We start from the raw sequence: 12,409 nt of genomic DNA, 5'->3' as shown, positions 1-12,409 counted from the left end.
GCCCACCTTAGAAAAATTAAACATTGTTTTTTTATGAGCCTCCTCAGCGCAATTCTTTTCACTCCCCTCATAAGAATTATTTATATAGACTTATTTCAAGTAAGAGAAATTTCATTCTCCCTGTCTTCCCTCTCCCTCCTTCCTCAACACTGTTTCTTCAGAGTTTGCCAACATTAAAAAAGGGATAAAGCCTTTGAAAGCCGGACCAGGACTCTCTCCTCAGACAGCCATATTGTCTTTGCTGGCTGAAGAGCACAGGACATAGAAAAATTTTCCCCAATACCATCTGGTTTCTGGGTGCAGCCTTAAGAAAATCATTCTACTTATGACATATGGCAAAAGCTCCTGTTAAGTGTTTTATCGCCTCTTGTTTTCCTGGATGTTATCTCCCCCTTCCTCCCTCTCTCATTTGTGATTCTCCTCACTCTGCTAGCATCAAGTGCTTCTCCAGGCTTACCCCTCAAAAGCCTTTTTATTCTTGTGGTCTTTTGGGAGGGGGAGAAAACCATGAGGGTAAGAAAGAAAGGCACCGCTGCGGACTAGCCTTTGCATAAGTAAGTGTTAATTAAAATAGGGCAGATGATCATCTTGTCTCATGCAAAACCATAACCCCCTCCCCCAAAACAGTTTTTTGAGACTAAAGGGACGCTAAAAACTCCAGTCTTCAAAGGAGGTCTCCTGTGAATGTCCATGAATGCTGGCTACCTAATTCCTTAGGTCCCTCTGAAGATCTCGGCCTACATTCTCCACCATTATGTACATGCCACCATTAACCTGAGCTTTGCAAGCGTGAGGGAAGTGTGGAGATTGCAGTAACTCGATGAGCGACGGAAGCGTGCATTATGCACACAGCCTCAGCTCGCTCACAGCCTTCGGCGTCGCCATCTGTGCCTGCCAGGCGAGGGGACGCCAGACAGAGCACCGGCGTTGTCTCTCACTTATTGAAAAAGCGACACAGGAGCTTTAATTATGAAAGAAGTAACGAGAAGCCACTTGGGCTTCTCATGCTCGTGGGCTTCGCGTGGGACCTTTCATAGAAAGAAAATAAATTTACTTGTTAATGAATTATTCCTGAAGAGGAAACAAACTAAAGGATTCCTGGATAGCTATTTTCCAGAAATTAGGTCAGACCTAATTAGTTGCATAATTAGTTGCCTAATTAGTTGCCTAGTTACCTAACTACTTAACTGTTAGTGACCTTTTTTAACTTGTGGTGACAAATGCGTGCATGCATGCATATTTCACACGAGAGGTCCCACAGTGCTTCACAGACTGCAGCTCCGACATGGCGAGTTCTGGGACACACCTCAGCAATGGTGACGCTGCCCCATGATGCTACGTTATACGCGGAGGTTTACCTGAAGGAACAAGGAGAGAGGCCAAACTGTAATTACATATATTGTGGTTTGGCTGCCTTTCAAGAGCCCTTCAAGGTCTTGAGCAACGATAAGGTTGTTCTGGATGCAGGTGGCCTGTTTCCTTCCCAGTTTCACATGATTTCGCAGATGGCTCTCCTCATGGACAAAAGCAGATGTCTTCTGCTGGCACTGATGAGCATCAAAAGAGAACTAGCACCTACAATCAGGGCAGTCAAAATAGGAGGTCACTTTTGAGGAGCTGAGAATGACGATGCTTGCCTAGTTAACGCAGGTGACCACGGGACAGCGAAACCGAGACCAGAGACGCTACTGAGCTGGTGCCATCATTAACGGCACGTTGCAGGACGGGTGCTGAAGCTGAACGCTGGTTAGGATGGTGTTAAATGCATGGAAAAATTCTGTAGGCAGAGTGTTAACATGAGGTAAACAACACCTTTATGTGAAAAAATAGAATACTGACGCCTTGAAAGCTTTTTTGGTGACTAATGAGTGCTTCAGTTGTGACACTGGCGGAATCACGCAAAAAAATGCCACCATCCATGAGAGGAAGGAAAACTAATATTAAAAGCAGTGGTGTGGGCAGCAGCAGTCATTGAAGGAAGAGAGAACAAGTAGTCCAGGAGAAAGGTACTGTTGGGTAGCAGAAGAAGCTGAAGTCACTGGAAAAAAAAACCTCAAAACCCAGTTAAATCAACATGGTGAAAACACAGTGACATGGGTATGCCACCTCTAGGAAAATAAGTCTAGTTTGACTCAATTTTTGCCTAGTCCAGGCAAGTTAGCTCCACTGAGAGGGTATATTAGCACAGGTACAGCTTTGCACAAAACCACTGTTTCTGGTGCCCTTGCTAACTCGGTATTTTGGCATGGCCTCCTACCGTTCGACATATGCAGAGACACCACAGTAGACTGAATCCTGTCTTAATGCAGCCCTTGGCGCAGGAATAAAAACAAAAAAAAAAGAAAAAGGCTTTGGGCTTTTCCTTGATGTGGGTTCAGGGAGTCCTTGGAGCATGTGGGGATTGTTTAAAAGCTGCCCGATTGGACTCTACTTTTCCAGTTTTTGATGGCCCCACTTTCTCCAGACTGTTTCCTCTCTCCTCCTTCCTCAGCCTTCCCCCAAGGCACTTGTGGTTGCCTCATGCCACCCAGACATCTGTGGGACAAGGCAAAGCTGCAGCTGGCAATGAGGGGAAGCAAAATTCTGAATTGCCCGTGTAAAAATACAATTATTTTTTTCCCAACAAAGTCCAGGGAATGTGCAGAAGGCAGGGAGAAGGATCTGTGCTTTTCACCCTTTTCTGTGATTTATTCAAGTCATCTGGCTCGAACAGTGACTGTTTCAAAGCAGAATCTTTTAAGCTTGGGAAAGGGCCAGTTATCCTCGCAACAGTCACTCAAACAAATAGCCAAAATCGGAGATATAGAAACTGGAAAGCAGCGTCAGAAGATGTGTCCACCCCAGTACACAGAGAGCAACGATCAGACTTCAGATATTCCAACTGCTGCTTCATGAAGAAATATTTCTAAGGGACAGGGAAGCTGTTCATACGTGGTTACAGGTCAAAGCTGAACATTTCTAAGCACAGGCAGCACGAACCATCATCATGGAAAGGACCAAGATGGGGTAAAGCCGAGGCAATGAAGAGGCAAGAGTACAGACGTCCCAGGGGCACATGCCTGTCCCTACAGCATAGGCAAGAGAAGAAGAAGAAGAAACTGGGAGCATTTAAAGCTAATTAGGCATTTGTAGCTCACAAACAATACAAAGAATTGCAATGGTGATGATGATGCAGTGTGGAGCTGGATGGCCCCTAAAGAGGATGCTATCCCTTTTTCCAGAGGCAGCATATACACACTATTTATATCCATGTTTTGCTTTTTTTCCTTTAATAATAAAATAAAAAAACCTTAACTTGAACTTCCTTTTAAGTTTATCTCTCGATAGGATTTTCCCATGCAAATTTCTATCGCTTGTTCCCTGGGAACTATACTTCAGCCAAAATGGCCCCTTTAATGCAGAATTTTAGCACTGGATATTTGGATGACTCAACAGAAAAGCCCGTATTGCTCCATCCTGCCCTGAAATCTTCCACCCGCTCATAAATACAGCACATGTATTTATCCTACCTGTGCACTGCTCTTATTGGGACCCTGCTAATTTTTTCTGTTCTTTTTTGGTGTGGGTACAACTTGCTGCAGGTGTCCAGGTTGGGGGTAACAAAGATCCTTGTAACACATGGCAAAATCTGCATGAGACAGAAAAAAGAAAAACCAATATTGTAGTTACAACAAGGTTAAGTGAAGCATTCATCTGATGTGTTGGACCAGGAAACAAATTTTTCCCTCACCCAGCATCATTTCTCTTGGAAAACCAATGTTTTATAAAAGATTTTCAATGGACTTGGGTGGGGGTGGGGAGCAAAAGGTCCTCTGCAGTTTCTTAATGCTTGAAATCCATTCCTGAGTACTTTCATGCCTAATTAAAGGTCACCTACTGGTTCGAGAACAACTGTTAATGAAGAGTTTAATTATCCAGATGACAGCTATAAAATCCTTCTCCTGTGCTTGAATATTTTAAAGCAATAAGGCCCAGATTTTCAAATATGTGCTTGCAACCAAGTACTTAGACCGAGAACTCACTCTGAAGAAAAGTGTGTATATGCACTTCACATTTGCATACACAATGGGAGATTACACATGCCCACATTAAAGATGCAAATCTGTGAGGGGGTTTGTATGTGCTTACTTGACCGTTTGAACCAGCCCCACCTTTCTTTTCTGTTCTTTTCATTCAGGGAGGGGGAGGGATGGTTAAATTATTCCTCGAGGATAAATCATTTCGCATTATTAACTCTTCTTAACAACAAAGCTGCATAAATTAAATGTAAGATTATCTGCTGTGTCCTCAGAGGAATGATTAGGAGGGAATCTACAGGAAAGAAACGTGGTCAAATGATTTGAAGACTTGCTAAATGGGATGCAAAGCCTCATCTTGCATTCTTAACGAGCTCAAATGTAGACCTGCCTTCTAATGAGCAAACCCTGCTTGGCATATCTGTGCAACCCCCAGAGCACCGCTGTAAAGAAAACAGCTCGTGGTTCATTTTCTCTACTGAGTCAGGTTTTTGCTTTTATCGATGCTTTTGACCAGCTGCTCCCATTACCTTTAGATGTGGTGGCAATTTTCGTGATGTGGCCGTTGGTCCGCCGAGCCGAAGCGGCCCCATTTCTCACTTCCCATCACAACACCAGATATGTGTTTCTCAGGGAGGTCAGGTATGGGGTCCCTACAAGGTACGTGCCTGGAGGAGTGATGCTTCTGTCAGGCAGATGAAGACGTTGTTTATTGTGTCTTCAAAGGCAACAAATTCACTGGCAGCACAATCTCTTTACGTCACTCTGATAATGGCACCATAAGGGCAAAGACAGCCGTAACTCTTTAACTGGGCATTTTCTGGCTCTTGGTGGAGGCTGAAACGCAATGACCGCATAAGGGCAGGGAGGAAAACCAGAAGGTATTACAATATTGTCAACAGTTAGATGGTCTTTGGAGTGAGCTAGGAATAGGCTCCACGTTAGGACACCTCTAAGGATTTTCCTGTGAGTTAGAGCTAGGCTTTGACTTGGTTTCCTCGTTACCTGTGGCCTGTCTCACCTACGCACACGTGCGCACAAGTGCACACACAAATACACACTTATTTGTCTGAACAGAAGACTCAACAAAACAGAGCTTCCAAGCCTTCGATATATAAAAGAGGGAAAGAAAATTAGAGTGTGTCATATGAGACGAGCCATTTATATGTATTAAAAAGGAGAAAAATTCCTATCAAAGTTCTGTCAATAGTTTATATCTTATTTCATAAGAAATTTGAATTAATAGAAGAGATTGGTTAAAATAAAGACAGGTCAGTGATGCTAAGTTATCTGTTTAAGAGGTTTCAAGCATACCTTTCTGTGTTTTGTTAACTCTTCGGGAGGCTCCAGGACGGTTTTCTTTGCAGAGTCTCTCATCAGCTGAATTTCATTCATAGGTCACAGTGACCCGACTGTGGAGGCTGTGCCGCATAAACGGAGCTCTCCAGATAAGCAGTAACATTTATTGCATACTTTGTCAGCGTATCTCTGGCCATACACTTGTTCTCAAGGCACTTTGTTTTGATATTGGTTTTATTAAAATGGACTTCAGAAAGAGAAATGTAAAATGGTTTAAAGATTACACACATAAACATGTTCAGTGCTGACAAAATCCACACCAGACACCAGCAGGCTTTTTTTATATTACAAGCATGAATAAAATCTCTTGCTTTTTTTTTTTTCTTATATTGCTTTCTTCAAAGAAAAACTGCTTTAAAAATTGCTATAAATGGACCAATGTCCCACAAAGGGAAATATACAGGTCCTACAATGCCCTCCACAATTTGGAAGATGCTTAAAATTAAAATCCAAAGAACAGTGAAAGCCAAGGAGATCTGAGGACTACAAGAAGGAGGTTATTGTCTTGGCAATGACATGGTCAGCCTCCTAGCTTTGGAGCTGCTGCCAGAGCCTGAGCTGCCACCGCAGCTCCTGCGCAGCAGGCGTGGGCAGGATGACATGTGCCTCCAGCATTTCTGTGCTGTCCTCCTGCTAGGGACGAGGCAAGGTGTTCGGTTATGCAGGTTCTATTTGCGCTTTGAGCATCATCCATCCCTTGCCTGTCCTGGAGGAAGAGCCATGGGCTAGACAGCCTCTTCCCTTGGTCCCTGGTCTAATTGGCTACAAGGCACAACCCTGCAAGGCTGTTCTGGGGGTTTATTTGTAAAGCGTATTTAAGCAGGACCTGATTCTGCAAACGTCTGGGCAGTAGTTTCACAGGAATTCGGTAAGTTGCACCAAGCTCATGTGCCTGACGTAGCTGTGAGAGGGTTTACAAGGCTGGCTTCTAGACGATGCCTGTGCTTTCCTGAACTGCCAGGTCCCCCCCTTTTGCCTTTGCAAATGGTCAGGGTGCAGGCAAAAAAGTGAGACGTGCCACAAGAATTTGCCCTATTTATCAACAAAAATGGGCTACTATTTGCCAAAGAATACCCCTCATTTTTGGCCCAAGAATAGATCCGGCATTCTCTCTTTAATGCAACTGAACATTTGTCGTTTTGGAACATCATTGTTAAGACATTTCCATTGGGACAGGTTTTAATGGCTCCACACCAGTACACTGTATATGACATAAAGCATTTGTGAAGAAATGATTCCTCTGAATAGCCAGAAGAGCTTCCCAGAGATGAGCTGTCTTTCTTATTTTGCTCTTTCATTCTTCCTTCTCCTGGATCTTGGAAGGAGTGTTACTTGTTTTGAGTAATGAAATTCCCGCCCCCCCGCAATGCACTATCTTTGATCTCCCCTGTTTTATGCACTAGGGAGCTGATACTTCCTTCCCTGGATAGGACTGAATGAATAATCGTCTCCTGTAGTTATTCACATCAGGTTCGGATGCTGAAATGTGATGCTGATGACAGGGGAAATTACAGATAGAAGCATCAAGAATTTCAACTGAAATTTTAGGAGTTGTAGGCAGGAAATATTCAAAGCTCATCATATTTAACCATGAAGACTCCAAAGATTTATAATCTCATGGGTCAAAACCATGAATTGTTTGTGAGATGGGAATGAAACCCAGACTCCTGTCCTGGTGTTTTCTTTATGCCCACATGCCCACACACAGACACACAATCAGCATGAGAAAACCCTCCCCAACCCTAAATATCTTTGGTGTGATTTGGAACAATTAACCCTCAAAAAAGTTTGATATTCAAATCATGTAAAAAGGCAGTATGTTCATTGAGATGTTATTCAAAACCCCCATAAAATTAGGAAATCTTGATTAAGAGGGGTTTTTTTCTTTTTTGTTATTTCAACATATGCAGTGCATGGTTTCTTTCAGGTTTTTCAATCTGGACCATTGTCTGATAATGTGCTCGTGAGGCTTTTTTTTTTTTCAGAGGGGAAAGGGAAAGAGAACTTTTAGGATTTCAGAAAAACTTTTGTACAGGTTTTCAAAAGCCGTATCTGGATCCGTTGTCCTTTACATAGCCCAGACAGTGTAATGCACTAATACTGCTGTATGGCAAACCTGCCTCAGGCATCATGTTAGAGCAGCCTGTTGGCCCAGCCCCACTAAGGTGATTTCAACCCGACTTTGTGAGACCAGCTTGAGAAACATCCCCCTTATCCCCGCTCTCGTTCTTGCTCTTTCTCACCTTGAAAACAAACCCCAAACCAAACTCCTTGATCCAAACTCCGATGAACTCTGGTTCTCTGAGACTGCTAATCTAGATCAACACAAGTCCTACCCAAAGTGACACTTTTGTGCAGGGTAAGGCAGGTCCGTGCAGTGTGGAACAGCAAACATCAGCAAAGCTGGAGATGCCTCCTGCCCCTCTGCTGTGGTCAACAGAAATAGAAACAACACAAGATATTGTCAATCCCAGTAAGTCTGTGCTGAAGGGGGGCGTTAAGTTGGCCTTCTGTCTCCTGTAACCCTAGGAGATACGATTAATGAAAACAGCTAATTACCTGTCATTGTTATAACATATTTCACAGGCAAAAAAAATTAATTCTACCTATTTTTTCTTTCTACCGTATATAAACAGTATTTAATTCTCAATAAGCAGTTAACATCTTCCTAGAAGGAAGGGAATCTCTGCCTGCATGGTGGGAGATACCAGTTTATAATCTCATTTATTTCTTGAGACAATTCTACAAGAACACTTTGGCACGTACTAAAGTTTTGCTCTTTGTCCTTCAAGAACTGATGAAGATGATGTGTCATCTCTGATGGCTGTTCATTGAACAAAAATAGCAAAGTGGAAACCATTTTTTTTCTCATAAAAAATAAGTTTACATGCTATGCTGAAGTCATTATTCAAATTCACAGTTGAAAGTGATTATCACACTGCCTCAGACACAAATTCATGCAAGCATTTCAGTTCAAGTGATTCAGAGGAACCGATGAATAAATAGTCCCATCACTGTTTTTTGATGCAGGAGGGCAATGGCCATTTCTCGTGTGGAAATTATGAGCAGATGAGGAGGTCTCTGTTCTGTAAATCTGGGCTTGCATTTCACAGCAACCAAACTTGCTCAACAGAATGAAGAAATCCCTGCGGAAAGTCTTGGTGAAAATGGCATAGAGGAAAGGGTTAGCACAGGAATTGATAGGGTAAAACAAAACCAGAAGGATCTTAGATTTGGACACTGTGATGAGAGGAACCCTGAGTGAGGCTGATATTGCAAAAAAAGATATTGGTGCCATGCAGAGGAAGTCTGTGAAGATCAGTATGGCCATGCGCTTAGCAATCTTGGTGTCACTATTTGAAGAGATGACATTAGGGTTTCTCACAGTAAAGTAGATGCAGACGTAGCAGGCACATATAATCACAAATGCAAGTACGTTCAACACTAAAAGAAATATAACGTAGGCCTGAGAAAATGGTGTTTCTATATCCATGGGCAAACAGATGCTGACCTTCATGTAGCTGCTGACTCCAAATATGGGAAGAAGTGCCACCGTGAAAGCAAACATCCAGCCAAAAACCATTATAATCACAGCATGACGAAATCGAACCTTGCGGTCCAGTTGCATGGCGTAGGTGATGGTGTGCCACCTTTCCAGAGTTATCACCGTCAGTGTGTAGACTGAGAGTTCGCTTGCAAACACCGTAAAAAATCCTGCAGCATTGCAGCCTGCCCCAGTTTGCCAGTCTATGGCGTAGTTGTAATACTGGCTTTTGGTCTGGATATCTACAGATGCAATAAACAACAGATAGATACCTATGCAGAGGTCTGCAAATGCAAGATTGCACATTAGAAAGCGAGGTACGGTGAGTTTGTATTGACTGCTTATTAAAATAATGAGGACAACAATGTTCCCAGTGATAGCTAAAATGTTGATAAACCATATCAAGACCCTCAGAATGGTGTATCCCATGATATCTTCACACGGATTGAAAGCATCAGGTTTAGGTGAGCAAGCTACATTAACTACTTCATTGCATAAACCATAGTCAAAATCATTCTCTGCTGGGTCAAATCCTATGCCGTAGTTGGAAATAGAATCTTCAGCTGCAGATCGTTTATGTATCTTATCGCCAGGCTGCTCATCAAGGTCTTGCTTGGCCAGAGATATGCTACATATCGGATGCAATTCGGTGCTGAAATTATAAAAAGAGTAGAGTTGGCAACTAAGAGACACAGCAGGAGCCATACAACATACATGAAGTCATCCAGTTTCCATTAACAGCTCAGTTTTTCTGGTTAGTTGATTATGTAGACCACCCTGGAGCCTGAAATTAATAGTCTGTCTGGTCCCTACTTATAAAATATTACATGAAAGTGTAAATGATTTGGAAACATCACAAAATGTAAGGGAAAGGAAAGCCTGATGTCTGCCTTGCTAACACTCATAATGTGTTATCCACCTGGATAACACATTCTGTAAGAATCCTCCCTTATTTCACCGAATTTCTCACATAACCTGTCATTGATAAGCTGATTCTTGCATGGGGACTGCAAGAATGATGGTGAATTCTGATGTAAGAATCAGAACTTTGAAGAATGAGTCAATTCAGCTGTGTAAGGGGTCTGTATAATCACAATAATGCTACTATGCCCTAGTATTACTTTTGAATTCCCTTTTTCCTAAAGTTTTTGACAGTTACCGTGCCATATTCAATCTTGTAATTCTTTCAGGCACAGAAGAACTCCAGTTTGTTCTGTTCATTTTAAGTATATCATATTGGTAACTGGCCAGTAAGGCAAATAAATAGCATAAGTAAGTTCATGCAGGCTCCCAGATAACCTCTAGAAGCCAGATGCCAACACAGATACAAACACAAGACATGGCAGAACACTTTGCTTAAAAGTTGCTTTTCAAAGAAAATGGATTAAAAACCAAGCAAAACGAAGCAAAGCCAAACCAAGCCAAGCCATGCTTGAACCAAACCAAACCACACCACACCATACCATACCAAACCAAATTAAACTAAACCAAACCACACCAAACCAAACCAACATTTCTATAGATACAGGAGTTGCTTTTGCTTCTGTTAAAAAGTCTTTTTTGTTTTAGATATTTTGAGAATTTTCAGTAGCAAAGGTAAATAAAGGAAAAGAGTTTCAAGAAAAAAATGCCTTTTAAGGTAAAACTAGTATTTTTTAATAGCTTTGCCTTTCGCTTTATTTCCTAGAGTATTAACTTTATATGCCCTTCTCCATGCCTAGACCAACGGAAGAAACAAATGTTTTGGCCGAGATGATAGAAAGATGACCAGATCCAACAAGCTAAGAAATATCAAGGCGTATCCACAGGAGAGAAAAGGTTAAACTTTAACAACTGATTCTCCTAGGCCACCTTTGAAGTTTGCTGTCCCAGAAACTTGCATCCATAGCTTTGCATAAAGTGGATCCAGACCTAATGTGAGTTAGGAAATAAAACAGCTGGCAATGTGTTGCAAACCCAACACAGTTCAGCTCTGCCCACTTTCGTCTACAGCCCAGACAGCAATTTAGGTGTATAAATTCTAGGACAGGACCCTATCCTGACCCAGGTGTTCCACCCTGACTTGCAGTACGGTTGAGAGAAGAGCTTTCTGGGCAAGTTAGGTTGAAATTTTTAAACAATTGGTAGCAGCTTAAAAGGGAGAATTCTTTTTTGTAACCTAATTTTACCCTTTGACTTTGTGCTCCCACCGCATCTTCAAAAAATTGAGTTTAAAAGGTCTGCAAGAAAGGAAAACTAATGAAGGCCCAGCACCAGAAGGTGAGGGACATTTCCTATGAGGTTCTGAACATCCTCTACTATTATCAATATTTTTTATCTTGCCTGTCAACTGAGGCAGAAAACTGATTTTCTGTGAGGTCAAATATGCACTACAAAGGTCACCACAGCAATAACAAGGCATTACATTTTGATCCCCTGTGTTCTGCTCGCATAAGGAGGAATGAAGGGTCCAGTGTATTGATCAATATATCAACAGTTCTCTAGCTGAAAGGGAATACATGCTTCCAAGGAGCAATAACGGGAGAGAAAGTCCCCAGTTTTGAGTACAACAGGCACTCAAGGGCACTGAAAGCCGCTGCAATTGGTGGTTCTTCATAAATGAACTGAGGGAAATGTTTTTATCCAATCATTTCTCAGCTATGAGTTAAAAATAAACCTTTTCCCAAATTATGGAGGCACTGCTTGTAGCTAAATCTATGCCCTGATAAAACTGCTATGTAAGGCCAATTAAATATTTTGGATTATTACAATTTATTAATTCTTGAATTCTTTTACACACAGAATCACAGAATGGTAGGCGTTGGAGGGGACCTCTGAAGATCATCTAGTCCAACCCCCTGCCAGAGCAGGGTCACCCAGAGCAGGTTACACAGGAACGCGTCCAGGCGGGTTTTGAATGTCTCCAGAGACGGAGACTCCACCATCTCTCTGGGCAGCCTGTGCCAGGGCTCTGCCACCCTCAGGGTAAAGTTCCTCCTCATGTTTAGGTGGAACTTCCTATGCTCAAGTTTGTGCCCGGTACCTCTTGTCCTGTCCCTGGGCACCACTGAAAAGAGCCTGGCTCCATCCTCCTGACACCCACCCTTTAAGTATTTCACAGAATCACAGGATCTTAGCGGTTGGAAGGGACCTCTGAGATCATCGAGTCCAACCACATAAAAAAAAAAAAATAAAAAACCAAAAAAACCCCCCCACACAAACAAACAAAAAAAAGCACCCACCTACTAAACTCCACACCCACAACCCCACACACAACACCCCACCACAAACCAATAATCTTGGGCACTAGAGCATGCCCTGAAGAGCCATGTCTACACATTTCTTAAAAACCTCCAGGGATGGTGACTCCACCACCTCCCTGGGCAGGCTGTTCCAGTGCCTGACCACTCTTTCAGTAAAGTAATTCCTCCTAATATCTAATCTAAATCTCCCTTGCCGCAGCTTCATACCATTTCCTCTGGTCCTGTCGTTATTCCCTTGGGAGAAGAGG

General features: G+C 42.5%; 1 protein-coding gene across 4 annotated transcripts in view; it reads right to left on the bottom strand.

The window, feature by feature from the left end:
• Positions 1-1,332: 1,332 nt before the first annotated feature.
• The window catches only part of FSHR (follicle stimulating hormone receptor), a 90,018-nt gene continuing 78,941 nt past the window's right edge, over positions 1,333-12,409 (bottom strand). For 2 of the 4 annotated variants that reach the window (XM_054197207.1, XM_054197205.1), the window contains one exon: positions 5,651-9,571. In XM_054197207.1, coding sequence (XP_054053182.1) covers positions 8,344-9,571 — 1,228 coding nt within the window. In that variant the 3' untranslated portion in view covers positions 5,651-8,343. Of the gene's footprint in view, positions 1,359-3,509; positions 3,629-5,650; positions 9,572-12,409 lie in introns of those variants that run through there. The other 2 variants (XM_054197208.1, XM_054197206.1) reach the window with 2 other exon arrangements.

This window comes from Rissa tridactyla, chromosome 3 (genome assembly GCF_028500815.1).
Source record: "Rissa tridactyla isolate bRisTri1 chromosome 3, bRisTri1.patW.cur.20221130, whole genome shotgun sequence".
Taxonomy (NCBI): Eukaryota; Metazoa; Chordata; class Aves; order Charadriiformes; family Laridae; genus Rissa; species Rissa tridactyla.
This window is presented reverse-complemented; position numbering and strand designations above follow the sequence as displayed.